This window comes from Corapipo altera, unplaced genomic scaffold (genome assembly GCF_003945725.1).
Source record: "Corapipo altera isolate COAL_440 unplaced genomic scaffold, ASM394572v1 79, whole genome shotgun sequence".
NCBI lineage: Eukaryota > Metazoa > Chordata > Aves > Passeriformes > Pipridae > Corapipo > Corapipo altera.
In genome coordinates, this window is record NW_020884927.1 from 2,394,570 (window position 1) to 2,422,160 (window position 27,591).

Sequence of the window (27,591 nt, forward strand, 5' to 3'; positions counted from 1 at the left end):
GGGGCAACCTGAGAACACCAAAAATAACCAACCCCGAAACCCAAACCTATCTCCTGAAACAAACCGATGTTCCTTCCCTGCCACTGGGCTTTTGCAACCTAAACATAACGTTTATAAAAAGTAAATTATTTCCTCTTATAACTTAAGTGCATTGAGTCTTTCCTTAAATATGGTTCACGCTGAAAATAAAGTTACTTTTGCTGTACAGTAAATTTCTGATAGACTTAGAAATAAACTTTGTTGATACAATCTGGCAGGCGTGGCCGTGCAGTAAAACACTCACAGCCACACGGCTCTGCACACACGCATGTGCGTGCCCACACACACACACATACACACAAACAGCCCCTTCCTCAGGGACGATGTTAGGGGTTTCTAGCTTTCTATATTCACATGGGAACATCTATCTTAAAAGTCCCTATGTTTAAGCAGCGAGCGCTCAAACCAGTTGAGGAAACACAGGGAAAAAAAACCAAAACCTGCAGCAACATTTTCCCTCATGTTTCCCCAAAGCATTGTCAGCTTTTCAAATTTCAAAGCCCAGCTGATCCTGCAGGCTCTCTCCATGAAGATCAGCAGCTTGCTCTTTCCGAAGGTGGTATGGAGGGGATATGGCACTGGGATGCTCCTGTGGGACACTCCCCCTCCCCCTGCCAAAACGAGAAATTTGTTTCCCTGTTTGAAATTTGAAAATCCACCAGCCAGCTGCAAAAACCACTCTTGTCCCTAATCCTAGGCTCCTAAGAGAAACATGAAACTATGCAACCCATAACTTAACTCGCTCCTTGGGAATCCCAAGCTACAACATATTTGACAGCATCCCAGCAGTGTTGCTTCTCCCTCCCTCCCAACCCCGAGGGCTCTGTAGCCCCTTTTGGGGCAGCACAGCGGCGGCAACTGCCCCGTGCCAGGGACCACGCTGCACTCAGGAAGTGAAGTAGGAGTTCTGCATGGAGTAGAGGTGGTCGATGGGGTTTCCCACTCGTGCCTGGAGTGGCCCCGCGTCCGCCGTGGCGAGGAAGCAGTCACCCAGGTTGCTCAGTGAGGTATCATCGCTATCCAAGTCGTGGAAGAGGGGCTCGGCACCTTGGGAAGCAGGGCAGAAGGGCAGAAGGGCTTCAGAGCCTGCTTTCTCCTCCGGCACCTTGGCAGTGCCTGGTACCCCCAGCTTTTGTAGAGTAAGGTATTTTTAGGGGTGAGGGGACCACCAGAAATCGCTGCATCCCCCCACACATGCCCCCATCACAGCTCAGCACCTCTCTGAGGCAGAGAAGGCAAAAGGCAAATCCTGGAGCCCTACCGTAGGGATGCATGTGGTCTCCAGGCATTTGAGGTGGGGTGAGCCCTTGCCGGAAAGGGTCGGAGCCGTAGACGCTTTGCTCCATGCCCAGCAGCTGCTGGGGCGGGGGCAGAGTGGTGTAAGGGTTCAGCATCCCCTCCAGCCCTGTGCTGCTGCCGCCGTTTGTCTGCCCTGGAAGATAGGATCAAGTCATTAGCACAGTCAGGCTGCTGCTTTTTGGGTGACCCAATAACACTGGGAAGTCTGGAGATGGCTGGGAAACAGGGAGACCCCAAGCATGGGGAGAGCTTGGGGGGTACCTGAGCTCAGGCGCTGTGTGTTTTGCTGATCCTGCTGCTGCTGCTGCTGCCTCCTGGCGAGCTTCTTCATCTGGCCGGGAAGAAGGGGGAAAAAAGGGAATGAAGCCATCCCCTGGCCAAAGCCAGGAGGGAGGGAGCCCCATCAACAGCCACTGCTGGGGGCTTACCCCTTGTACCCACCTTTGCTCGCTGGTTCTGGAACCAGACCTGCACCACCCGGACGCTCAGCCCTGTCTCTGCTGCCAGCGTCTCCCGTACCTGGGAGAGAAGAATGACAGCGGCGCCTCAGCCCACTCAGCTTTTCAGGGGGACTTTAGGAGGTGGCAGAGCACTCAGGACAAGTCCTTGCCCAGCATCCAGGACATCCATGAGGGCTGGAGGCAGCTGGGCACGGGCCCTTCTCCCCATACCTTCCTGCAGGGCTTGGAGGAGACCTCAAAGGACGCCTTGAACGCCCTCCGCTGCTGCGTGGTCAGGATTGTCCGGGGCCGCTTGGGCCGTTTGTGATCCTTCCCATCCTCAGCGCCCTTCCCCGAGGCTTGGCCCAGTTTGCAGATGCTGTCCTCATCATCACTTTTCCCTAAAGGGGGGGGAAAAAAGCAGGTCCTTAACAGACAATGGGCCACACATACCATTTCCAGCGTGTCCAAAATAATCTGGGAGATTAAAACAAGCTGGTGTTGGTGGGGATCTTCTTGTGAACGTGTACAAGAAGCTGAGGTTTGAGGCTGGCTGCCCTATGGCAGCTCAGAGAGGGGAGAGCTGCTGTCACTTGTAGTTTGTGGTTGCTCAGCCAGCAGATGGGCTTGTGGGTTCTTCTTTTCCCCAACAGTCTGAGCAGCTGCCATGTGAAACCCTGGGACAGCTGATTTTCCATCCATCAGACCCAAACCCCTGACCGCTCCTCAGGAATTTCCAGCCAGGCCACAGCTGGGGACATATCTGGAGAGAGACACAGAGGTCACATCCACGTGAGGGGACAGCAGACATCTGTGGACCACTGTGCCCCTGGGGCTGTCCCCCAGCCCAGCTGGTGACAGACATTGGGTCCCACAGCCTGGGCAGCCCAGGCTGGGGAAGGTCAGGGTGCTGGGTGAGCAGGCATGCTCAGAGGGGGCAACATGTTAGACAAGATACCCTCACAGACTCCCCCTGCTTTGCTCTACCCTGGAGGACAACTACATTTAGAGCACAGACCTTTAATCACACTTCTAAAGGACACCTTCTGCCCTACATTTCCCCCTTTTTGTGGATTTTTAAATCTCCCTAGACAGAAGTCCAAGATCCTTCAGGCTTCACCCCTCAGGTACTTGCTGTGATGTGCTGCTCCACTGCATTCCCAGGCACTGAGGTATCTCCCTGCTGCTCTCCACCACTCAGGCACAAGGAGCCTTCAGGAAAGATCTGCTCCTGGAAAGTGGACAGTGCTGCCCTGCCTCTTCCCAGCCCTCCTCGTTTACTGCATTGCCACTGTGCTGATGACCTCGCTTGTTCAGCTGGTGTGGGAGGGCTGTAACACAAGTTTGATAGCACAAGTCCTTTCCTCTCACTAGCTATAGAGCCTTTTCCAGAAAGTTCCTGCACTATTCTTTTGGGAATCGATAATGGAGCTGAGGTGCTGGTTTGATACAGATACAGGTTGCAAGGCTGTTGCTTGGCCCAAGTCCATCCCGGGGCTGCCATGGCTCTGGGAATGCACCAGGGAATGTGAGCCTGGCTCAGAGTAATTCATGGTGAAAACAGGCCAGGTCAAACCCTATGGCAAGAGCTAATCATGGATCATACATCAGAAAACTGTAAATCCAATGGCAGCCCAGTTGGGAATGCGGAAAGATGAGAGAACATTTCCAGGATGAGGGGTTGCAATGACCCCAGTGGAGCAGCAAGGATGCTCTCAGGTACCAGTTCTCTCTTCCTTCTACACCACTGGGCTCTCTCCTGGGCTCACCAGTCAATACAGAGACATTCCCTGTGGTGAGGGTTGGGAAGGATGGGACAGGGAGTGCTCTTCATGCTGGCAGTCCCCAGACAGATGGGACCTGGGTGCTGGCCCCTGCAAACCAAGGCCCTGCTGCTGCTCAAGCTCCCTGCTCACTCATGACACACCCATGGCATGCCCACAGCAGCAGGAAAGACAAACTTCTGTTTTCTTGCATGTCCCAACACCAGGGACGTAGAACTGCAGCAGGTCTGAGAGCTCCAGTGCTGGGGAGGCCCAGGGTGTGGAGTCTCTGACGGTTAATGGGGCTGAGCAGTGGCTGATCTCTGCTCCACTGGGCTGCCTGCCTTCCTGAAACCTGAAGGGGTTTAATTCTGATGGCAAGGTAGAGATTTTTACACATAATGTGAGGAGGAATGTCAACTGGTGCCTGAACCCATTGGCACCCTAGCACGAGGTGAGCACCCCACTCCCCTCCAGTCTGGGAGGGGCAGAACCCAGCATGGCAAAGCCACAGGCTCATGGACTCTATCAAGTCCATGATGCTCAAAACCCACTCCAAGGGGGAAAACATGCTCAGAGCAGCCCCTCTGAGCCCTCCCCCCGCCAACACCTGCTCCCCAAATCCCTCCGAGTGTCAAAGGGAAAGAAGGAAAAGTGAAGCCGGATTTGGCGGGGTATTACTTTTAATTAACTCTCCCTTTCAAGCCTTTCCCCACTGAGGAGGGGGGAGAAATTAATGAGTGTCTGGGGCTGCCCCTGACGTCACCTGGGAAGGGGCCGGGGCGATGGATATTGTGCGGCACGCCCTCGGTCCGACCCGCCGAGCCCACATCCCGCCGCCGGGGCCAGGACATTCCTCGCTCAGGAGGATTTAGGGAGAGGAGAAACGTTAGGACGCTTTTAATTGGAAAGCAGGGTCCTCTTTCAGAGGGGCTTGTTTACTCAGGCTGGGCGGCGGAGGCTCTGGGGAGGCAGTAATTGAAGCGAGGGTTTGGGAGATTACAGACAACATATGGCTTGCTTTTTATCTGTGCTTTCTCATAAAGTGGCCCTTGGTGCGCGGCAGCCGCGGGGAGGGAGGGTGGGGGGTTTCAAAGCAGCGAGGGGGGGACAGGGAAGGGGCTGGACAAGCACATTGCTGCTGGTGAAGGGCATCTGGGACTGGGGCCAGAGTGGGGACACCCCTCTGCATCCCCCCTCGGCATGGTAATGGGTTCCCCAGGGGAGGATGCAGCAGGAAAGGGAGAAGCCACACCACACTGAGCATGGGATGTGTACCTGGGCTGCCCCCAGCCATGCCACTGTCCCCAGAGCCACATGGGACAAACTCCTGATGCCCACCAAAAGCAGGCAGGGATGGTGGGGGGGGGGGGGGGCTAAGCTATGGGGTCTGCGGGGAGATGGGAAGGGCTGGGACCCCCCAGTCAGAGGCTGCCAGGGGATGTCAGGGGCTTTGGGTTGGGTTTCCGACCAGCCAAGGGGTTGCCATGCCCTTTTGACTCCCACGCTGGCCCTTCGCATCCCTTAGGCCTCAGCTGGAGTTTCTACTGAAATAAGTATTTCCCCTGGAGGATTTTGCTAAGTCAAAGCTCTTGGTTTGGCCGGAGCCCCTGGCAGCAGGGCTGGACCACAGGCCAATGAGTCGCTGGGGAGGAACAGCTCCCAACCTTTCCCAAACTGCCCTTTTCCCCCACTAGGAACAAACCCAAGCCATTGTGGCCAATTTACTTACTCTTGTGCATGACATCTCCTCATTGGTTCCTATTTTAACTGAAAGAGTTTGCACATCCCAGAGGAAAAAAAAATAATTCTTCAATCAGTTAAGGACTTTCCCAGGGATAAGCATGCTGGATCCTCCTGCACTCCTGCCTCTCCAGCTCCTCCAGCACTGGACCATCACTCACCAGCTTTCCCCAGCCACCTCCTCCCATGGCCTCACTCTATTTTTTAAATATCATCATTGTTATTTGGGGGGAGGATTTTTTTTCTCCTGAGCCAGCGCGTTGCAGAGCTTGGACAGAACCCACAAAAGCAGTGCTGCAAGGCAGCCAGGCTCTCACTGCAGAGGAGCACAATATTAAAGAGAAATACAGGCTTTGGGAAATTTTTGCTCCAGATCTACCAAAACCATCCCTGTCCCTTCACACACCTTCTCCCAGCTACAGCATTCCAGTGCCTGGCAGAGAGCATCAGGCTTTGTCGTGTCTATGCTTCACACCTCAACACTGCACTCCTAATTTGATTTCTACTTTTTAAATTCCAGTGGTTTGCTTTAGCAGGGAAAAGACAGCCCCCTGCCAGTTGCTGGCAGCCCTTTCCAGAGCATGGCATTTTAAAGGTAAATCCTTCCCTCTGCAAAGCAGATTTTTCCCCAGTGAGGGTTTTTAAGAGGAGCTGAGAGAACCAGGCACGGGGCTTGCCACCCTGGTGAGGAGCAGTGCTCTGTGGGGACAGCATTAACACGAGCATTTCTGCTAGCAGATCATTTCCACCCCCCTGGTCCCCAGTGCTGGGCTTTCTTACTAAATTTGTCTTCCTGGGAAACATTTGGATTTGATTTGCACTGACTGTGGATACATATTTTAATGTTGATCTGATGCTCTGGGCAACCTAAGCCGGCTGTGTCACCTTGGCTGGAGCAGGATGTCAGCCCCCTGCCCACCTCCAGCTCTGGTGCCACCTCTCCTGCAGTCCCCCTTGGCTCTGCAGTGTTCCCACAGTGTCACCATGCTGGCTCAGCAGGCTGCTTCTGGCCATCAACTGCCTGGGAAGCTGCTGGGGACACAAGATTTGCAGTTTCCCTGCTGCCAGCTCACATTTTAGCTCCGTGCCTCAGTTTCCCCTTGTTATTAAGAAGGGTGAGTGCAGCAGAAGCAGCTCACTTCTTTCACTCGGCCTTTTCAGGGTCACAGGCAAGGGCAGTGAGGCACAGGGGAGGGACACAGGTTTAGCCCAAGGTAGTCAGTGGAATGCTTGGAACTGTGATTTTTTGGGGGGAAGAAATCTCTCAGTTAGAGTGTATTTTACCAGGGGCAGTTCTTCCATTTCCCCAGGTGAGAAGGTGTGATGTCATTTCAACCAGCATGACTCTCCCTCCCACAACCGGGGAGGTTGTACACCCCTCAGGGTGAGATGCTGGTGCCCTGCACAGGTCAGGATCACAAACCCTCATAGAAATGGGCCTAATGAGATGGGATGGTCCACAGAGCACCCTCTATCCATGCAGCCCCTCTCCACTGCCAAGGTCCCCGCTCAAGCCCTTGCCACTGATGTGGGGGAGACTCTGGCTGGAGGACCCAACAGTGCTTATAGAGCTTTTCCCCTCAGACAAAAAGGCAGAAGTTCAGGGCAGCGAGCCCAAACCTCACCTCCAGACCCCACCGTGCTCGCAGGGGCCTCGGAGTGGGACCAGCCAGGGAGACGCCGGGCGCGGGCGGCCCCTTACCAGAATCCGACAGAGCCGGGCTCACCAAGCTCAGCAGCTCCCGCTCCTTCTCGTAGTCGCCCTTACAGAGGAGCTGCCCCTCCTTCAGCACAAACTCGTCGCCCTTCTGCAGGCGCCGCTCGCAGACGCAGCAGCAGAAGCAGCGCAGGTGGTAGACGCTCTTCTGGGCGCGCATCACCAGCTCGCTGGGCGCGATGGCCTCCAGGCACCCGGCACACTTCACTGCAAACAGCCTGGGGGAGCAAGAGGAGATCCCACTGTCACACACAGCTGCACGTGGGGATGCTGGGGACAAGGGAGGGGGCACCCATGGTAGGGAGATGGGCATCGGCACAGGATCGCTGTGACACACCCTCGGTGTTTGGATTGCATTGAGGGGCTGGGCACAACGGTGCTGGCACCCCTCAGTGACACGGCAACGTGCTGCAAGTGCTGCACACTTGCCCTGTGCCAGTGGGGGATGCTGCCTTTGGGTCAACTTCAGCAGTTTTGGTTGACCTGTTACCAGATGCTTACCGTGAATGCAGTCAAATGATGACAACCCCAATATCCAGATGCTCAAGATAAAAACCAAACAGGTGCCAAACCCAACAGGTAGCTCCTCCAGCTACCACCACGAGAAGACAGAACACAACACATCCACATAAGTTTTATCAAGCCAGCTCTACATGTCCACCTGCCTCCAGCCCATGCCTGGACCTAAGGAGATGCTGGAGGTGGCAGTGGGGCCAGTGAGCTCATTTGTGCCTCTCCACAAGCACCTACAGGAAGCATCTGCACTGTCAGTCACCCACAAACTACCCCATCCCTCTGGCCTGGGTCACTGGAACAGCCCCCTTCCCGCTTGCAAACACATCAGGAATGTCTAATATATCATAAAAATCTCCATGGCAGCAAGTTTGGGGTTAAGGCCAGTGACAGACTGAAGACTTGATGTGTCAAAAGGAAAAGAAAAAGCTCAGCTTGTTTCTTGACATTGATGTGACAGCGTTTGAGGCATCCCTAATTAAACTGTTCCCAGGTTTCAACACACTGGTTTTAAACTTAAAAGCCAATAATAATAACAGCAGTAACACTTTCGACTGAAACAGAGCTTTTCTTTCTTCAGCTTTAAATGTCCTTACTGAGAATGATCAATGATTTACAGTTGGGGAAACTGAGGCAAGAAAAACAGAGGTGGCAGCACCAGTGTTGGAAAGAGAAGACCTGGAAGTACCTGGAATTAACCCTGGGCTGGATATTTTAGGTGAATGGGATGTTTTACCCAATAGAGATGTTTGAAGGTATCAAACCAGAACCTCTTTGCCACCCCTAGATGCCTGAGTTCTTGGCTTGGACCCCATAAAATAAAAAAACACTGTTTACCCAGTCTTGTTCAAAATATCTGTGGGAACTGGACATTATTAGTCCCCTGTCTTGACAACTTTGGCCCAGAAAGAGAAATCAAAAGTCAGCACACATCCTGCAGAGGTTATCTCCGAGCACTGCCCGAGTCCCAGCCTGGGGATGCCCCAGGGACCCACACAGGGAGCGCTGCATCCAGTCTTCCACTGGCCCCAGATAGCTCCCACTTCCATGGTCCCCATCCCATGTGTCACCCCTGGGGGAGATGTGGAGGGGCTGGGGCTGGCTAGGGAGGGGATGGGCAGTCCTGCAGCCACCAGTGAGTTTTCAATCCTTCCTCTTCCTTTGGCCGATACAAAAAGCTTATAGGAAACATGCCAGATCAGCCCCATTCCTGCAAGAAGACAACCAGATGTAAGCAAAACCCTTGCAGGAAAACCATCAGAAAATGGGGATCATTTAAAGAAGTTTTGGTGATGAACAAAACAGGGAGATGGAAGCAGAGCAAGGCACATGTGTCCCAGAGGCAAAGGCACCTGTAACACCAGAGATGCTGAAGGCACCAGGGCACACTGACACCCACCAGCAGCGCCCAACAGCTTTTAGGGCTGGGTGCCAAGGGTTAGGAATGAGGCCTGCAAATGTACTCCATTTTATCATCATTTTCTCCTTCCCACATTCGGGTTCTCTCATGGACACTTCATGCCAACACATTGGCTATGCCTGTTCCCTCCCAGGTCTCCCCCAAACAGTGTTGGCAAGCACAGGGATACATGGTGCATCATTGTCCCCGTGCCAACCAAATCCTGGGCACACTCAACAAATTGTAGCATGCCCAAAGAAGTGGGAAAGGGGTATTATAAAGCTTTTATAAAACACTACTGTCACCACAGAAAGTGGAAATCATCAAAGAAAAGGTGGAAGTTAGGGAGTTTATAATTCCAGATATTGCCATTAGTAGCTTTTATTTTTCTACATTCAGCTTTAATTTCCAAGGTTCACATACAACTGCCTGTCTCTTAGATGTATGTATTTCCAACATCCCTATGACTGCCCTGGGAGGAGAGGGATGTATATTCCCTTGAAAGCATCCCTTCCAAAGGGTCATTTTTTTCTTATTCCAGCTCCAAGAAACACTGGCTTGTGTTAATATTTCTGTAGTCACTTCATCTTTAATTATGTCTCTTTTATGTCAAAGTGGAGGCAATTTGTATTCGTCTGGTAACACATTCTCATCTTATTTAAATGATGTTTAAGCCCTACCTGTTGGGATTACTAACTGTTCCCAGTAATAAAATATTGATAAGCTACTACATTACTGCTATCTAATCTTCATAAATGAATGTGCCCAAAATTTGTTTCCAAGGCACTTATTAGAGAGCCACAAACCTTTGCCAATCAGGCACAGCAGCACCAGCCCAGTGATGGATGTTTCCAAGTCCAAAGCATGTTGCAAAGCAGGAAGGTGTGAGTTTTAGCTAAATGGCTGCCTAATATTAAATGCATAAAGCCATTTATTTCCCAACTGCTGAGTCCCCAGCAGCTCTCTCTGAGAGGTGCCAGTCAGATCAGGCATCTTTCACTGCAGGACTTCCCCATCCCTGGGCAATGTGAGATGCAGAGAAATCCCAATAAAACCTCTTCCACAGTAGGAAACCATAAAGAGCTCCTTATAAACACACAATAAACTGAGAGCTTAGGTGAAACTGGACAGTACCAGCTACTCTACAGGGACTTGGAAACAACAGTACGCATGGATAACCCCCTGCACAGATAACCCCACAAATGGAAAACCCTACAAATGGATAACCCCATGCATAGATACTTCCATTCAGTAACAACTCCATACAGGATAACTCCAGCATGGATAACCCCTGCATACATAACCCAGCTGAAACACTCTTAGTCAACCTGAGATGGGGCCGAAGGAAAATTTTCTTCCAGTACCACATCTAGCAATTAATTTAACGTTTTAGCCTGAGCAAGACACACCAGCCTGGATCCAGAGGTTTTCCTTCATCTTTGGGATCTTCTGCTCTGTGCCCAGCTCCCTCCTGCTCCAAGCAGGCCACAGAGCAAATGCCATCTCTTCTCCCCTCTCTTTGTGCCTCACTATATCTGTGGAAGGGACTTTGAGATTACATTTCCCGACAGGAGGCTGCGCAGAAGTGAAAGAGGACAGGCTGTGCCCAGGGACTTCAACTTCAAACCAAGGGCAAATTGCTACCCTCTGAATTGCAAGGGGAGCACCTTCACTTCTGCCATCCTTGGGGTGCTGCCAGCTTTAGTTCTCAGTAGAGGGTTTTTTTCCCTCCCTAGGCTGGGGTTCCAAAGCTAAATCAGGCCTGGCTGGCAGCGGTGGGTTTGTTCAGCCAGGTGGGAAGCTGGCAGGCACAGGCCAGGGCACCAGGCAGGGAGACCTGCTCAGCACTGGGATGCTCGTGGAGACCCAGCCTGTCGCCGGCAGCTCAGTAAACGCCTCATTGAAGAGATGACAGCAAGTGTTTGTAAATGAAAAAAAACCCACTCAGCTTAGGACAAATTGGAATGAAAAAATGGTTATGTGAGCAATTTTTATCACAACATGCAGCCTTTTGTGTCTGGTCTTAAAAATGTTCCTGTTCCTGCATTGATTAATCTGCCTTTTTTTTTTCCCCCCCTAACGTTTAGGTCCCTTTTGAAATGACAATCTGCTGTTTTGAAACAGCAAGATGCTGGTGGTGGCTTTCAAGAAAACCTTGAAGCAAAATATTTGGGCATTTCCAAAAGCACAACATTTCTATGGTGTTACAGATATCCCCCCTTCCCCAAGACGCAGTCCCACTTCTCCACACCATTCCTCTTCCTCAAGACAGCAGCACCTCAGTCCTCTCCTTTAGGATCTTCCATCCACACAGCATCACTGAAACCTAGAAATGTCGAGGTGTAGCCGAAGGCACCCCTGGGGTGGTGCAACCCACGTCCCTTCCCAACGTGCCAGTGGAGCGGGTGCGGTGCGGGCAGCCCCAGTTTCCCATCGGAGCCACCACCCCCTCTTTCTCCCTTTATTTTGAGGTGACAGGCTGAAAGGGGTTGTGATTGACGGGCGCTTCCCGGCTGCTGTCTGTCTGCGTGCGCCGCATACAAACACAGCCCTGCGGAGGCTCCCCGGGGAGGGGCCGGCGGGTCAGGGACGCCGATATTAAATACTGATGGACAAACCTCAATCGCTGCGTCGAGGGTTGGCTAAGGCAGCGGGTAAGGTGAGGCAGCTCTGCTGGGAGGAGGGATGCTTTCCTCGCTGCCTGCACCAGCCTGCCCAGGGATGTGATTAGAGGCATAGGGGCAGCCCCTGTGTGACCCCACAGGCTCCCGCTGGAACGGGCACTGTTGGCACCGGTCCCTACAAAGCAGCTGCCCCGCTCACCTCCCTGCCGGGACTGCCCACAGCAGATCCGCAGGGATGCTGGGTTTTTCAATACTTCTGTGCAGAGACCTGACCAACTCATCTCCTGCTCTCACTGTGGCCCAGGAGAAGCCTGAGCGAACCCTGAACTTCAGGGCTCCGCGGGGAGTGATGACACCAGATTGAGTTGTCTTGGCACTTGGTCGTCATCTCACTCACTGTCACTTGTTGGAAGGGGGGACAGCAGCACCGAGTTCTCGACAGGCTGGCAGTGGAAAAATGCCAGTCACTGTCAACCCCGCACCCATGGCCTGAGAAAGGGACGCTGTCCTGCTGCTGCTGGGCTCACGTCACCCTGTCCCTGCTCTGGCCCCTGTGGGGTAAAAGTATGAGGCACAGAGAATGGACCGTGGCCAAGCAGGAAGGGGGATGGACGCACCCCATGTGTGGTGCCAGTGAGGGCATCCCCCAGCTGCAGCCAGGGGGTGGACCCTTGGCCCTGGCAGGAGGGGTGCTGAGGCCATGGGAGCAACCTGGAAAAGGCTGAGTCCATCTCAGTGCTGTGGAGAGCAGGCTGGCACATCCTGGGCATTCAGAAGGCAACTCAGCACCAGTGATCCTGGAGACCTCCAGGGATCTGGGCTCCCAAGCCGAGAAAGGAAATCACCCACAGCTAGCCCTGTTTCCCTCACTGTGTACCCAAAGCCCTCGGAGAACTCTCCAGTGGGACAGAGGAGGGATGTTTTCCCCGGGGCTCTTCTCCTGACCCTTTCCCGTCTCCTGGCTCCCTCCCCCCCACCCCGAGGCGGACAAGTGTTCGCTCTACTGCCTGGCAACGGGGCCGGGGCTAAGCTCGCTAAAATATGAGTGTTTTTTGGCTGGAGTACCAGAAGGCTGCAGTCCTACAGAGAGAAAAAAATTGAGCACTCCATGCCATGGCTCCAGAAAGGGGGAGAATTAGGTTTCACACCGAGCAGGCTGGACCATGGCATTCTTTAGTTAATGCTTAACAAACGCCCAAACAAAAGCGGCCAACTTTGCTGCATGTTTGTAAAATGTATTCTCAGCAGATTCGGGTTTATTGGAGAATTCACTCACTTTGCAGCAAGTGGCGTTTTCCTTTTTTTTTTTTCCCCCTTTAATTTCCCTTCTCCTCCCTCCCCCCCGGCTCAAGCCCTTCTCATTCCTGCTGCCTGAATACGTCTTCCGACACTTTGAGGGGACATGGCAACCGGGCTGAAACGGGCTTATTTCATCCTAGGGACTGATGTGAGCTCGCCTCCCCGGCCCCAGGGTGCAAGTTCTCCCTGGGGTCCAGGGAGCCACTGCTGACAACTGGGAACAGGGAGTCCAAAAAGCCAAGCCTTGGCCTCTTGCAAATTCACCCCTGAGCAGCTCGCTGGTGGCTGCCTAATCTGAGAGGCCAGGAAAGTGAGGCAGGGAGGTGAAGCCTGAGAGTCCTGCTTTTCACCTTTCTTCACCCAACCCAGCTCTCTTGTGGTTCTACCCCATCCAGCATCCTATTCTGCCACATATCCCAGCCCTGCACGCCTCCTTGGAGAGCCCATCATGGCAGAGGATGCCAACAAGCACAGCTTACTTTTGAAGGCAGGGGCCATGTCAGGGATGGATGAGATGTGGAGGAAGGGGACAGCCCCATACAGGGACCCCTGAGGCTTTGAAGGGGTGAAAGTGGAGAGGTCCATGCATGGGTATTCTGCAGGAGCATCCCTAAATAAGTTCCAGCCCTGATGGAAGTACCTAAGCAGCCCCCTCTGGAGCCTGGTGCCATGGCAGAGGACACTGGTGATGAGGGACACACTGGGGAGGTGGCAGCAGAGAGAAAAGGAGGGCATCAGAGGAGAGGGGGGTTTTAACTCTCCTCCTGCTACACATGAACCATGCAAGTTTTCCCAGGAAAGGGTACTTTCATCCCTGCCTGCTGAACGAGGTCCAAAAGTGGTCACTTAACACCTCCCAGACCCTCCAGAGACCATGCTGTGACACACAGGGGCACTGCTAGAATGGTAGGGTTAAGTAAACAGACAAACAAAGCCTTCCCAGCAAACTGCCCCTGCCAAAATACACCAGCAACCCTCAAGCCTTCTCCACATCGAAGTAAAAGGTTAAGCAAGTACACAGCTTCTAAGGCTGCTTTGAGTTGCCCTATTTCTGATCAAGGACATACTAGTAAGACTTTCACCAACAAAGTCCTATAGCAGCTCATGGCTCTGTGTCCCTTCCAGAAGCCCGATAAAAATCCTCTGCTGGTTGCAGGAGTGGCCAGAAAGTGATCTCCTGGGCAAGACCAGAAGAACAAGACCAAAGTGCTGATTTTCCCCCGTTTCCCTGATGCCTGTTTCTTTCCCCCCCCCCCCCCCCCCCAACAACAGTGTGTCACATCAGGCAGGGAGCTGGCCCCATCCCAACAACAATCGAGCACCTGGTTTTGGAGGCAAGAGGCGCACGGGTAGGAGGGGGAGAGGCACACACCTCACCACACCCAAGCCCAAATGCCCTCCCAGTGAAGGCAACCCAAGGATTGATCCCATTCAGCCCCCAGCACAGCAGTTCTGCATCCAAGCGATGCATCTCCCACTAAGCTGAATTTTGAGCAGCGACCCCCCTCAGCCCCCCCCCGTGCCCCCAAGAAAACAAGGATAATTGAAAAACCACAATATCACTAGTCAAATTTAATATTGAGAGTGAGTGAGCAGGAGCCAGAGGTCAGAATTAATTACACCCCACCATATTTCAGCACGCTGCCGCAGCTCCGTGTCCTTTCCTTGGGGAGCAGTGCTTCCACAGAGAGGTCGACAGACATTATTAGAAAGGACTGATTTAAACGTACCCCCAGGAGCTTTTCAGCTTGTCTCTTCAGAGCCTTTGTTTGCACTGAGATTAATGGAGAGGCAAATGATGGAAAAGCAAAATCACCAGGAGCAAGAGGATGTGCCATTGCTGCCGCCACCACCCCGATTTGGCCAGCTTTGTAAGAGGGGCAGGAAAAACCAGGAGAGAAGGAAACGCTGTTCATGTCATTCATTTTGCAGACAAAAATGTGATGATCTTGAAAACTAATTTTTTTGGTTTTCTAAGAAATATATATCCAGGCTAAAACCTCCTGAGGGCTGATTTTCCTACCCCCTTGGGGATTTTACACACAAACTGTTTTTTTGATGTTTCCCACCACCATGGGGGGAGCAGCTATTTTCATCCTGGTCCAGCTTAAGGTACCTTCTCTTGCAATTCATTATATTTGTTTCTGATATTTTTTTAAACCTCCTGTAATGGAAAATTAGTAGGGACACAAAACAGAATTAAACCTTTCTATTTTCCGTTCTTATTTTCAAATGGAGGGTTACAAAAAAAAAAAGGAAAGAGGAAGGGAAAGGTATTCAGATCAAACAGAAAAATCTCCTTCCTCGGGCACAGCCAGCACTTGACTGGTCCCAGCCCTGAGGAACCTGATCCAGTATCCAAGTCATCTCTATTACATGCAGAGGAAGGACTGGGGACTTCCAGTCCCCTCCAGCCCCGACTCCCCCATGATGCCATAAATTCACCTCCACCTTGTACAGGTTCAAAAAGGGAGCAGGTAAATCCAGGGGACTGAGTTCAACACCAGCTGGTCCCACAAGTCCAATCTCACCCTTAGGACCCCCCATATCCCTACTGCTTGGAGCAGCATGGGTTCCTCTGCCCTTTGGGGGGATTTCCTGGAGCATCACCATCAAGGGCAGCGCGGGTGGACGCGCATTGCGTCCAGCAGTGCCACCAGCACTGGGGCTCCCGGCTGCTCTCAAGTCTCCTAGGCTACAATCAAGGCTTGTGTTTTCCTTTATTAAACAGAAAACCCATGTTCTCCCCCAAGGACTCTCCGAGCTCTCGGGGATGGGGCTGCAGGAGCCGTCGTTTCCCAGGCGTTTAAAATTCACGGGGTGTTCGTGCCGATGTGCCAACGCGGCGAATTCTCATTAGGAGGTGGCCAATATCCTGTCGAGCTTCCCGGCGCTCCAGCGGCTATAAAAATCGCTCGGCTGTATAAAAGCTAAACAGAGTAAACTAAGTTGGACACAGAAACCAGCTGCTTCAGACCAGCTCGGCAAACAGAGATCCGCGGGAGCACACCGGGCGCTGCCGGCAGGGAGATAGCGTTCTCCCGGCTGGGTTATTTCTTGCCTTATCTTTTATTTCCCTGTGCTCCAGCTCACCCTCAAGCGGGGTTTTGCATAAATATCATCTGCGTGTGTTGTCAGGTTGTTGGGATGGGGTTGAGTTTGGTTTTTTTTTTTCAATAGCATTTCCACAATGGGAAGCAGCTGTTGTGGTTAACTGGCTGCTCCGGAGCAAAAGCTGCACTGCACATCGAGATATCTCAGAAGAGGCATCCTTCATACATAGCTCTGTGCACTAGAGAGCACTATAACATGTGTTTCCATGAAGTTTGTTAACTACTCAGCTAAACAAGCGCACTGGAAATGCCAGAGGAATATGCTCTGGAATGAATGGAAATATTCATCTAAAAAGACATTAAGTTTAAGCCATCTTTTTTCCCCCCTGCTCCACTGAGCTCACGTTGCTGCACTCTTCTAGCATGTGCTCTCGGGATGGGGTTTTGGGAGAAACAAATGCCTGGGGTGTATTTTCCAGCCTCGTGGCACCTGAGACAGGGATGAGGTAACAGACGACGGCACACAGGGGGGTTTCTCATGCCATCAGTGGTCTGGGGACACGGCAGCAGAGCCAGCCTGGCCATGGGCAGCAGGTCATCAACCATGATCCCTGCAAGCGACCTGCTCCCAAATGACATCTCGTGTGTGGAGAACCAGAGCTGCTCTGCCTTTTGTGGGCCTGAGCATCAGCTTCCCAGAGGTACTGAGCATCCGTGGGGTTCAATAAGCCCCGATGGGCTCAGTCTTATAAAAAACAGGAATAGAGCCTCAGGAAATTTTGATTATTAAGTGTTCGAAATTTGCTTGCTTCTCTAGAGCTTTTTCCTCTTCAGTGTGAGGACGTTTGGGAGGGAAGTTCACATTTTTAGCCAACATGCTTTTGAGAAATTCAGTAATACACCAGTGCAAATTCAAACCTCGCTTTGATTTCTGTGTAGCGATTGTACTTTAATGTGACTTCAGTAGCCATGAATGCCCCCCAAAAAAGGCTCTGTTGCAGTAGATGAGCAGCAGTCTCAGATCCTGACATAATCTGAGGGGTCAATATCCTCCATGGGGAGAAGATGCTCAGAAGGCTCCAAAGTAGCCTAAAGGTGCTCAGCACTGGAGCTGGTTAAGAGTTTTCCCATAAAATCATTTCCCTTCATTCTGCTTGCTCTATTTTATACAAATACATATATATATACACACTCACACATATATATACACACATTTAAGATTTTTTTCTGAAAAATCTTAGCTTTCCACAGTTTTTTTAAATTCAGCCATGAGCCCAAGGGAACCTCTCTAGTTCAAGTCACTTGGGTACTGAAGGGCTGTGCCCAGGGATGCTGAGCCATGTGGAAAAGAGGGACTCGTGTGCTTTGCTCCCGCTTGGCCAAAGCCTGGGCTGGATGCCATCTCACCACTTCCTACCCAAAACATTTTTCTGGAGTTTTTTGATCTGAAAAAATATATTTTTTTTTTTTCTTAACTATTTTGATTTTCACACCAAGGCATGCTGAGGCTGAGCACTGACATGCTGGAATGTCCTTCCAGGCAGGAACTATTGATGCTCTGCCCCACACACCTCTCACACCACACAGCACCCAGAGCATTCCCCAGCATGTTCCATCACCAGGGCACCAGAGAAGCCTGAGCAGGGACATTGGAGCAAAGAGCAGAGACTTCTACAAGGGGAGACAAGGGTGCAGGGACAGCCCTGTCCCCTGTGCCACCACTGGGTTTATCCCACAGTCATGGTTGCAGGGGTGTGGGGATGGTGCCAGCTTGCCAGGCTACCTGAGACAGGTCCCAGTGCCGCCAAGGCACCAGGATGAGCTTTTGATGGATTAGAGGGCAAAAGCAAACACGCTTTCTCTAGGAGACAGGTTCCTGCCACTTGTCTGCTCAGGGTTATCACAGCGTCAGGGGCAGCAGCCCTTCCCAGCAGCCTCCGGTGGCCGTAGAGGCAGGATATTACTTTGTTGCTTATTCATTTTATTGCTTCTGCTTTCTAAATATTTGCTTGGCAGAGAAAGGATTCCCTTTACACCATATCTGTTTTTACAGGTCAATTGAATTTCTGGCGCTCTCAATCCCTCTTTCCCTCCAATTGCATTTGCAAAACAAATATTGATTGTACCAATTAGCTGCGAACCCCTCGTGGAAGATATCTCAATGCCTTCAGCTGGGAGAAGGCTCTCCCAGCTACTGGATGTGCCAGTGGAATGGGAGTCCACAGAGCAGCAATATCAGGATAGGGCTCTGCAAACCCCCAGCGGGACCCTCTGGAAGACAACGGCAAGAATGACACTGCTAATCCTTCTAGCTAGAAGGCAACACCTTTGAATTGAAACTGGGGTGTCCCCTCACACCTGAGACAAGTGTAAACTACCCTGTGCCTACTGTTCACTCTGGAACCTAATGATTGAAACCAAGGGAGACCACTAACAGCACCAAGAGCAACCACAAATATATCCAGGTAGGAGGTTAGATCTGCTAAACCACAAAGCCCCCCATTCCCAGCAGAAGCCTCATGTCTTTCACTGCAACACTAAACACACCAGCTCATTCATTAATGGCATGAAGCTCTGGCAGGGGAGGTTTAGGTTGGATATTAGGAAAGGATTTTTCACTCAGAGGGTGGTCAGGATGGAACAGGCTCCCCAGGGAAGTATCACAAGTCTGCCAAGAGTTCAGCAAGCATTTAGACAACACTCTCACAGGCACATGGTGTGATTGTTGGGGCCATCCTGTGCAGGGCCAGGAGTCAGACTTTGATGATCCTTGTGGGTCCCTTCCAACTCATGATTCCATGATTTGGGTAGAGATGGGATAAGAAAGACACCTCCCTCCCACTACTCAGGTGTTGGGAAGTCCCTTCTTTTTCTTCCCCCTTTTGTCTGGTCTGAGATAAGCAAGTGGCTCTGGGCAGCAGCATGAGCACAGTTCTCCTGCCTGCCCCAACATCATTTGATCTATGGAAAAGCTGGCAGATGCCTTTTTTTAAGGGATGGACTAGATCATAACGATAAAGGAGTGCATTCTGGGGTGCTTGGCTGCAGAGCAAAAGACCATGCTGACACCTTCTTGCCAAATCACATCCTTTAAATAAAAACATAAAGTTTTTCCCCAAGTATATCTTTAGGGCTTCCCTATGCAGCACTGGTCTTTTCTGAGCTGTCTCACAAAAAGCAACAGGCACATTCAATCAAGCACCATGTCACACCTCATCACACTGATTTTATTAATCTGGGTTTTATCTATGGCTTCCTTCAAAGGTTTCATCAAAATCCCCAACTGCCAGGGGGAGAAGGGAAAGACACCTTGGTGGATAAACAGCCGGTGTTAAAAACTTGCTGTGTTTTGCTCTGACACAGTCTAAACAACTTAAAAAGGAATGAGATGACTAAATCGCAGGATGGTGTGAGGCACGGTGGTGATCCTTCATCCTCACATGCACCAACCTTTGGTGGCTCTCATCTTCTGCTGGCTGTCTCTGGGACAAGGGTCTGGGATGGCGATGCCAGCCCTGGTGTCACTCCAGCAGGAGCTGTGACACAGCCCCACAGCTCACAACCCACTGATGGCCACTGGCAAAGCATTCAGAGCACACTGTTAAATGTGTCCTGCCTGTGTCAAAAGTCACAGCCCAAGGCAAAGGCACGGGGCAGGGGGTGGCAAGGGGGGGTTGATGGATTAGCCATCGAGGCAGGACACGGATTAGCCAGTCAGTTTGCAGCCTGCCAGGGCCAGGACGTGGACTACCCTGCTGCAACAGTGCAGGAGAGATGCTGGGTATGGCCAGCCAGTGGTCCATCCTGGTGAGGACTCCCGGGCTGCCCAGTCTCAAAAAAGCCTCTTTTTCCAACTCTCACCCTCAAAACAATGCTGCAAATCCCAGAAAACACAGACAGTCTTCAGCCTCCTTGATAGCCCCTGCAGCCTAGGAAAGGCAGATTTCCCAGCCCAGCCCAGGAGTGCAGGATAGGCCCTGGGAGAAATGCTTTTTCCCCCAAAACATGGGATGTTTTTTCCCCCACATTTCTCTGAATCACAGTTGGTAGAATTCAGCACTGGGGTAAATGAGACAAGAACATTCCCCCATAGCCACACCAAGGGCACAGGGCCTGGTACTCACAGGATGGTCAGGTCTCCCCTTCAAGCTGAGTTACAGCCAGGACAGAGATGTGGATATATAAGATGCTGACGTAAGTATATGAGCCAGTCCCCTCTGATGAGAGCATGCACACATCCAGCGTCCCGGGGTGGAGGGTGGGAAGCAGATGCCTGGTTAGAGAAAGGAGGGACCAGCCACGAACCACTCACACTACTCTGCAGCTTGGACAAGTACAAGGCTGTTTGGCTCCACGTTTTGGGCTTGGGCCCATCTCTCCAGTTTTAAAGCAGTTGAACAGAGCCCAAAGGCTCATTAAGTCGGTCTGCCTAGAGCTGGTTCCATCACCAGGATATTTCATCCCAACACGACTCTGACGTTCCCCTTTGTGGCTACAAGGAATTTGGGGCGAGTGAGAGGAGGTAGCCCCCATGGCCAGGGCAGTGCTGCCAGCTCCCAGTGTTTCACCTAAAATGCTGGAGGCCTTGTGCCCACAGCCCAGAATTGGGCGAGAAGCCCACCTTTTTAACTTTTTCCCTATTACCTCCTCCCATTTTAAATCTCCCTGGGCTGCAGCAGGAACAGGAGCTCTCAGGACAGCAAGTCCCACGATCTTGGAAACAACCAAGCAAAGGCAAAGAGCCTGGTATTTATCCTCAATCCATGTCAAATGACATGATGGGAAAACTAAGGTCAGGAGCAGTTATTTGTTTTGCCAGCCTGTCTCTGGGACACGCAGAGCAGAGGCAGCCTGAATCCCCCTCCCTCGCACCAAGCAACACACGCACCCATTCCCTCCCAGTGACATCCCTAAGAAGATGTCACTGTGCCACCTTCCAGTCTTGATGGACCCTCTAAAGGTCAGCACCGAAGGCATGTCCACCACATATGGTTATTAGTTCTCCGTGGGTCCATCCATCCCTCCACCACAGCTGGGTGAACAATTCACAGTGCATAAATTTATCTAGCAGATCTCAGCCCACGTGCTGTTTGCTAACAGTCTGTGGAGAGGCTATATTTTATCCCTTTGGGTTTCTTGGCCAGCATTCAAGCTCCTGACCCTGATTTATTCGCAATCGGTCAAGAGCCACATTTCATCTCCATAGGCCACGTCTGCACGCAGCTATTCAGAGCACGTGGCTCCATGTCCCGCAGCAACGCTGGGACATCTCGCCATAAGGCAGCCCTGGCTCTCTGCAGCACCTCCAAGAGGTAACTGGGGAGGGGGGAGGGGGGGGAGTTGTGTTCAAAAATAGGCTCTGCGGGGGCAAACCTTGCCTGATGAGAGCAGCGTGGCTGGAACAAACCGCACCTCTTCTGCGCACGAAGGCGATGAGAGCTCCAGATGCCGGCCCAGGCTGGCTCACCGCCTGTCCTCATCCCATCTCACCATCTCTTTGCCTACCTCTCTGCCTATTTATAGTCATGGAAGACCTTTGCACAGTGCCCAAGCAGCCAGAGGGTTGAGTGTATAGGCGGGATGGCAAATGCCGCTCTTTAACTTTCCAAAGCCCTCTTCTTTTTGCCTCCCAAGGGGGCTGCCATGGAAAGCCAGGCATGACTTCATCTTTGAGACAAAACCTTGGGACCAGCTAGAAGATGTCTCTCAAAGCTACACCCTGGCCCTAGGGGTTTATAAAGCACCCTATGCTGCATCTCAGCAAGTTTTTCCTAAGGGAGCAATCCCACCCCCACACACGTGAGCATCCATCTGTGGAACACAATCAAGATGATGATGAGAGAGGTACAGACTAATCTGCAGAATTCAGAAGAAAAGAACAATGTGAAGGATCAGGGTTAGTATTGTGAAGGAGCAGGTTTAGTATCAGCCCTGTCTGACATCTTCATTGGCAATTGCAATTAGGGACTAATTAGCATGTTAATAACATTAGTAGGAGATAATAAACTGGAGAGGATGGAATGGAGCAAAACAATTTGAAGAGGACCCTCGAGAGACTGAAAAAAAAAAAATAACAAAGGAAATTCAGCTTGGAAAAATGCAGCTTCTGCTGTTCAGGGGAAAAACATCCGGAGCAGATGCTGTGGCGGGAGGAGGAAGGCGGGAGCAGGGAAGCGGAAAGCAGCTCGGTGTGGGAGCCCAGGAAGGAGGCAGCCCACCAGCTCCCCTGCAAGCCAGGTCCCAGGACTTGCCCATAAGCAGCTCAGGGAGCAGGGCAGTCTGTGAGGCTTCACCACGAGAGTGGAAGTAGGACCAGCACCACATGCTGGTGGTCAACAGGGCGTCCTGCTGGGGTGGACTAGCACCGTGCAGGGAAAAAAGTATCCCAAGCAGAACAACTACATGCAACTTGATTTCACCTGAAGCTGTTTCCCCCTTGCCTGAGCTTGGGAAGCCCCACTGCACGAACATTTCCCCTCTGAGCTGCGGCTCTGTGCCTGGCTCCCAGGGGGATCTACCCCATCTGGGAAGGTAAAAACTGTCAGAGAACTGCCCCTCTGGCCATGCTGAAGCCCCCTGTGTCTCCTCTATCACATGAGCCCCCAGACCACTTGGTGAACACTGCCCCATCATTGTTTTATGGGCCATGGGATGAGAGGTGGACCCTGAGGGTGGAACACTTCGGTGGTCCCAGTCGTGGTATCACTGCTAGCCTACACTTAATAGTAAAATGGATAGAATTGTTTTCTTGTGTGAAAATACTAGAACTAAATGACCAAAATGGAGTAAGCCAAATGCCTTTCTTACAGAGATCCTCGTGGACCTGTGCCTCTTGGTGCAAGCCAGGTGGCTGCAAAACCAGGCAGGACACAAGTGTTCATGGAGGGGAGGATGGTGGGGCTGCAGCCACTCTCCCCAAATGAGACAGACAAAATGGCACAAAGCACCCCTTCAGTGGTGATCCTAACCTCTCCATTCCAATGGCAGGAAGGACTTTGCCCATCCCTGAGATGCACAGGGTGAAGGGGAGAGCTCAGACAGGCTCGCCTGATCTCTGCAGCTCTGCTGCACCAACAGCTCCTTCTGCCAAATAAAAAACAGCAGCTGACAGGATTGCAGGGAAAGGGCTGGGCTCATTAAAACACCCTTCACCCTGACACACAGCTGCTCCTTCGCCTCTCAGCTAGAGTCCTACACCCCCAAACCCTGGTGCTCCCCAGCTGGCCATCCCTGGGATTCCCTGTCTTTTCTCCCAGTGCCTGATAATCCAGGCAGACCAAACAGGACCTGAGTCACTGCCACTTGTCCCCACCACCTGAGGACAAGGAAAGTCACACCAGCCATGTCACAGTGTCTCCTCCAAATGGCTGCAGTCACCTCTGATGTCTCAGAGCTCAAGCCCTTGCCTGGACCATTTGAAGGGTTTAAAAATAGAACCAATTCAAGGGAAACCCAGAATTCTAACCCGCCAGAACCAGTCCTACAGCAAGAACAAGCTCTGGGCTGTGCAGCTGACCCACAATGGGAAGGGGCAGGAGTTTTATTGTCCAAAGGGGGATTGAAGTGGTTCCTGATGCTCAAGGATTTGGAGGCAGGCAGGGAGGAGGGGAGATGCTTTCCTGTGATTTGTGGGCTGTTCTTGGGCTGTCCTTGCTGCCAGGTCTTGGGCAATTTGATGACTTTTGTTGCAAACTGGAAGAACAGGAGACATATGTGAAGGAGGAAAGTTGCATTCCTCTCGCCTAAGAAATCCCTTCTCACTTTCCCCCAAATCACACATACACCCAATCTCAGCCTCTCCGGGCTGGCTTGGACACCAGCTCCCCTCCCACACCCAGATGACCTACTCGTCCAGAAATGGCCAGGGCCCGTGGCTGGGGCGTTATCCTCTCCTCCTTCCCTTTCCGTGTCCTGCCTGCACAGCCCTGCTGACAGCCAGGGCAGGCAGGGGAACCCTTCACCTTCCACTACCGAGCCAAGGGGTGCAAAACATCAGATAAAAACAGCCTCTCCCAGCAGCATCGGTGTAAAGGGGACCCCACGCCTCCAAAGCTCACCCCAGCCCCTCTGCAAGCTGCATCCCAAGCTTGCAAACCCAAGGGGCTTGCAAACATGGGTGTTGTATTTCTCTGTCCCTGTTTCCCAGAAAACAATCTACACCAGCCATTCTCTGCCTCTGGGAGTGGTGGCCCCCGAAGCCAGACATGGATGTAACCCAGTGGGTGGTTGGACATAGTAGGGGACGTGGCACACCAGGCCACCACACCTTCATTTCTGCAGCATCTCCCTTCCTCAGGTGGCTCCTCTGTCCCTGAAAATCCTCTGTGGGATGCAGAGGTGGGAAAGGACTCACACAAAGCTGAAACACAGTGGTAACATCACCTCGGCCATGAGGCTGTGTATGCACAGGCAGAAAGCCAAAGCCAGCCCAAGTCTGCTGTGAAAGCCTGTGGGGAAGGCATGTACCAGGGGGAGAACCATCTGAGCACAGTCCAAATCAAAGGAGCACAGAGCCCTTGGCTAGGGAACCAACTGCCAAGGGATTCTCCCTGCTTATTTCCACAGTGTGTTACAATTGAAGCCTAAGGATGTCACCTGCTGAACACCTTCTGAGGTGGGGAGTGCAAAGAGTGACCTGCATGTCACCAGCATGGAAAGGTTCCTCCAAGCCACCTCCTGAGAGGGAGAAACCAGGGGACTCATTCCAAAACAGCCTTGTGGCCACCACAAGATATTCCCACATCTAACTACATCTCACAGAAGGCATCTATAAGGCTGATTAAAACTCATCTCCAGAAGGAAACCCCATCCCCCAGGGCCAGCCGTGCCACTCTGGGGAGCTTCTGGGGAGCTTCTCACTGGTGAAGAGGTGAAGCTGAGACCTCACATGAAAACTGTGGGGAGAAGCCCAGCAGAGCTGGGTTAAGCAAGACCCTGCAATCTGGCCCTGGGTGCTCGCCTCTGCAATCTTGGCTTTGCAACAGGTTTGCAGGTCCATTTAACAAAGTGAGACAGAAAATTGGACACCAGTGCCTGCTCAGTGGAGGGAGAGCCACCCTGCTCCAGGCCCATCTCACTGAGGCCTCCTGAATTTCTTTTCCCCCCTTTCTAATGGAGAATAAACACAAACCCCAAGCTCGGATCCAGACAACCTCACACGTGTTCAAGAGGAAAGACCAGCACCAGAGGGGTAGGAGCGAAGCACAGTCCTCACATAGACCTTTCCACCCACATTTCCACACCCAGCTAGATACAGGGCTTCCCAGCTGGGGTGGGACCCTTCTGGGTAAGAGGAGAAAAGGCTTTGGGGTGGATCCTGCCATTTCCTATTCCAGGAAAGCCAGAGCCTCTTTGAACTCTGTCCTTCTGCTGGAGAGAGCGAAATCTGGAGACACAAAAACACACACCCCGGTGCTAATTTAGACTTACACCTTCCCCAGTGTCAAGCATTGGCATCCTGAACACATCACTGACCTATGCTTGTGCCAGACAATTCCACAACAGACGGACAAGCAGGATGTGATCTGCTACGCCAACATTAACAGGCAGATGAATATCAGCCACTAGATTTGATCTTTCAAGCCCCAGTGCCTTGCCCCAGGCAGCCAGCAAGACTGTTATTATGACTCAAGGCAGCCTGGCCTCTGACTGCTTTCCCTGCAAGCACTGCCCCATGGAAGGATGTGTAATTCCCACCACGGTGCCCCTCATTGCATAGATATTGGATTTGGGAAGTACTTTTTTGCTGCAGGCGAAACAGCTTCTTTCCCACACCTGCCCTTTCAAATGAGAGTGGTTTAAGACTGTTTGCTGAGAAAAAAAAAAAAGCCATCGGCATCCCCGAAGCTGGCCCAGCCCCACCCCTCTGGTGTGGGGGAGCTGAGGAAGAGCAAACCAGTGGAGGTAGCAAGCAAATGAAAGATGTTGCTGGAGGGGGGAGGCAGCAAACAGCCCCACGTGCCAGCATCTCCCTGTGAAATAGTTCAGCAGCCCCATCCGTGGGCTGGGGAGTTGGCAAGGAGGGGCTGGGGCCCCCCAGAAACCTGCAAACAGCTTTAGAACAGCTCACAGCAGGAGCAGAGAGACAGATTATACACCAGGGCAGACTGTGAAAGCAAGGTAGATACCATCTCCCTTGCTCTAGCAGCTAAACGTCCTCCTGAAATGTCTCCCTGAGCTGGGGTGAGCTCACAGAGGCACAGGACCCACACAAAAGGCTGCAAGGTGCTGCAGTGCTGCTGCAATAGGTGCTGGATGCAACAGGCATCCTCGACCCAGCACAAAACAGGGCCCTCCCGGGCTGCTCTTCCAGGAACCCCTGCGGCTTTACAATGCACCTTTGGATGTAAGAGGACCCTGTTTGCTCCCTCGTGTCACGTGTAAAACAAACCCTCCGATAATCTCATTTTCCAGGTTGTAAACTCCCTCAGTTGCTGAGGCGAGGACGCGCGGGGGCCTCCCCCCACCACCCTGTTCTGATGATCTCAAGATCCTCGAGGGGGAATCGTGCCCGGTTTCTGCAAACTATGACCTAACCTAATTCCCTCCATCCCATTACTTCGGGATTTACAACACACAACCTCCCCTAAAATGGTTTCTGGTAAATTCTTTGAAAGCTCTTCTGGTCCTCACATCATCGTCAGGGTCAGCCACGCATTAATGGCAAAGCATTTACGTGCCAGGTAACTCGTTCCCCAGCAAGTGAGTTTGCTTATGCTTTTTAAATTCAGGAAGCAATTAATAGTTGCCACAAAAGCAATGTGCTTGTCTTGGGTGAGGGCCATAAAGCCCTGGCTTGCCTTGGGGAATTCCAATGCCTCCGTCTCCACAGGCCCCTTCCACAAGTGTGGTGGTTGCAAGGTAAATTGTAATGCTGAACACCTGATGCTAGGAAATCTTCATGCACCCATTAACCTCAAAAGCTGTGACTCCAACTTCCTGAGCCAGCTACAGGTGACCATTTCAGGAAACAGCATTGCCAGCATCAAAAAGTCAAACAAACAGAAGACCTGAGCATCTTCCAGCTTTCCTTAGAGCCAGAGGGCCAGAAAGGCTGTTTGGCAGTGAAGACATGGGAGGACTTCACTGAATCCCCTGACTCTTGGACTTACAGCTTTAAAAACCTAAAAGCCACAGATAATGAGGATGAAGCCAGGCTCCCAGCAGAATCTGTGGATCTGATGAGGCATCCTGTAGAAAGGTGGAAAACCCTGGTCCCTGGCGTTCAGCATCCTCTGCTCACACTGAAAACCCAGTCCCCGGAGTCCAACAACCTCCATTCACACTAAAAAACCCCTGTTCTCCATAGCCCAGCATTCTCTGCTCAGACTGAAAACCCAGTCCCTGGAGCTAAGCATTCCCCACTCACCAAAAAACCCAATCCCTAGAGCACAGCATCCTCCACTCATGCTGAACAACTGCAGCACCTGGAAAGTGGAGGCAGAAGCATCCACCCCATGGTGCTTTCTCCTTCCTGACCAGCACAGATGACTCTCAGGGAAAGAGGATCCACTCACTGCCTCCCACTAAAAACATCAGCCGTCTGCAGAGCTCCCCAGGTTTTAGGAGACAAGCTCCCTTTCCACGCTGGCCCCCTCTCAGCCATCAGAAAGCAATGATTTCCAGGCTCGCCCCTCTGCACTAGACTTCAACCAGCTGCAGACAGGCCCAGGCATATCCTCTTCCTAATCCTTCATGCACAA

The 27,591-nt window shown here is 52.1% G+C and overlaps 1 protein-coding gene across 1 annotated transcript in view; it reads right to left on the reverse strand.

Annotated features, from left to right (window-relative positions):
- Positions 1–893: 893 nt before the first annotated feature.
- The window catches only part of LMX1A (LIM homeobox transcription factor 1 alpha), a 42,209-nt gene continuing 15,511 nt past the window's right edge, over positions 894–27,591 (reverse strand). Inside the window, exons 3-8 of the mRNA XM_027658521.1 lie at positions 6,987–7,219; positions 2,010–2,179; positions 1,780–1,857; positions 1,600–1,669; positions 1,301–1,471; positions 894–1,086 (exon numbers count right to left, since the gene is read on the reverse strand). Coding sequence (XP_027514322.1) covers positions 926–1,086; positions 1,301–1,471; positions 1,600–1,669; positions 1,780–1,857; positions 2,010–2,179; positions 6,987–7,219 — 883 coding nt within the window. The 3' untranslated portion in view covers positions 894–925. The remainder of the gene's footprint in view (positions 1,087–1,300; positions 1,472–1,599; positions 1,670–1,779; positions 1,858–2,009; positions 2,180–6,986; positions 7,220–27,591) is intronic.